The sequence below is a fragment of the Acanthisitta chloris genome, unplaced genomic scaffold (genome assembly GCF_000695815.1).
Source record: "Acanthisitta chloris isolate BGI_N310 unplaced genomic scaffold, ASM69581v1 scaffold37436, whole genome shotgun sequence".
Lineage (NCBI taxonomy): Eukaryota > Metazoa > Chordata > Aves > Passeriformes > Acanthisittidae > Acanthisitta > Acanthisitta chloris.
The window spans coordinates 4423-6293 of NW_008678264.1; the positions used below are offsets into that span (position 1 = coordinate 4423).

The 1871-nt window shown below is 38.1% G+C and overlaps 1 protein-coding gene across 1 annotated transcript in view; it reads right to left on the minus strand.

Moving 5' to 3' along the window:
- Window positions 1-607: 607 nt before the first annotated feature.
- FIG4 (FIG4 phosphoinositide 5-phosphatase) overlaps window positions 608-1871 on the minus strand; it is a gene marked incomplete at its 5' end in the record, with an annotated part of 50392 nt that continues 49128 nt past the window's right edge. Inside the window, one exon of the mRNA XM_009076796.1 lies at window positions 608-785. Within this exon, the coding sequence (XP_009075044.1) occupies window positions 608-785 (178 nt within the window). The remainder of the gene's footprint in view (window positions 786-1871) is intronic.

Consider the following 1871-nt stretch of genomic DNA (forward strand, 5'->3'; position numbering starts at 1 on the left):
CTTACACATGGCACAGAGTCTGTAGCTACTAGCACCACTGAGGTTAGTTTTGACACATATTAGGGTTACAAAGTTTGCTAGTCTTGATGCAAACTTTGATCTTGACATAAGCCACATATTTTTCACTTTTGTTTAAGAAAGCAGCAAATTACAAGCAGTCATTTTCACACTCACTTTGCTAGAAATCTCAGGAAGTATCAGAAAATATTCTGCTGTAAAAAAAGATTGTTTGCTGTCATGGAACAAAGAGGAAGAAAACAATTCTCTTCTGATTTCATGTATGAATCACTTCAGTTTTATTAGCAAACATAAGAAATTAATATAAAAAACTAAACATGCAACATTTTCTTTGCCATAAATCGCTATATACTTTTCAGTGACTGTATGTGCTCTGATTACTCACTTTGACTCTTGAGATACACTTTCTGTTCAGCCAAAACCCAGATATTAAACCACTTTTTCACTACAGAACAATACAGTATAAATAATAAATAGAAAAGTTAGATAATAAATTCATTAGTGCAAAAAAACCCCAAAACTAAGTTTCCTTTCCAAAATTATTTTTGTGATCAGTACAGTAGACTTGGCAGGAGAATCCAGCTTGGATTTACATATATCTGTTTCGAATGTATTCTCTGTACATGACAAAGTCATCTTTTCCCAGGGGCTGCATGTTTCCTCTTCCAGCCCGAATGTGAGCATGAAAAATCTCTATTGATTTCCTATCAGCACTTGGTGGCTGGACTTCGTAAATATTGTCTTGGGAGAAGGAGGAGATTGGGATTCTGGAAAAAAAAGAAACACGCAGAATATTTGAACTATAGGTTAAAATTTTCCACAGAGAGAGAGAAGAGTATTTCTTTTCCTTGAAACATACATGAGAGTCAATGAAAGGGCAACTTCCCACTAGATAATTCATTTACCTAGATTTTTATCGCTGCAGCAGACCCAGTAAGACCCAGCTCTCCAAGTAGGGCAATTAGGCAGGTTGTCACTAATCACATTATGGAATACTTTCTCACTTCCTCCACCCTGCCCTCATTTCTTCATCCTGTCTCAGATCTGCTATGGTCACTAAGCACCACAGCTCAAACAGCTCCATGCCATGCATTATAGCAGGTAATAGAAAGACTTTATTGAGCTATCCATTTGGTAGCAATTAGAACAAGCAAGTGATTATACTCAAACACCATAGAGAAAGGATTTATCAGGTAAGAAATTTCCATCCACTTATCATCAGACAATTTATTATCAGCAACACCGCTCTAATATTTCATGACAATATTTTTAAAATCATCTCCATACAATAAATACCATATTTGAATCCTAATATATAAACCTCTCATGAGAAACACACGAAGTTTGAAAGTTTAGAAGAACTTGAATTCGTCAGACCTTTTCTAAGCACTGTTGTCAGACTTACAAGGCAGAAGCTTGTCCTTCAACTGTTAGCTCTTGAAAACTGCACAGCCAGCAGGTCAAGGGAAGTGGCTGTTTCCCTCTGTTCAGGGTTTGAGAGACCAAATGGAACACTGGGCCCACTTTGGGGCTCTTCAAGACAGACAATGAAATATTTGGATGAATCCAGCAAAGGTCACCAAGATGACTAAAGAGCTGGAGCACATGAAGAGAAACTACAGGTGCTGGGTTTGTCCAGCTGGGAGAACAGAACCTAAACAGGACCTTACTGCTATCTGTAACTACCCAAGGGAAGGTGTCTGTGAAGCCAGACTCTTCTTGGAGCATGTGATGGAAAGACACATTTCAAAAAGGGAATGCAAATTGCAAGATGGGATATTCTGATTAGATACAAGGGAACTTTTTTCACCACTGTGAGGGCTGTCACTGACTGTTGTTGCTCAGAAAGGCTC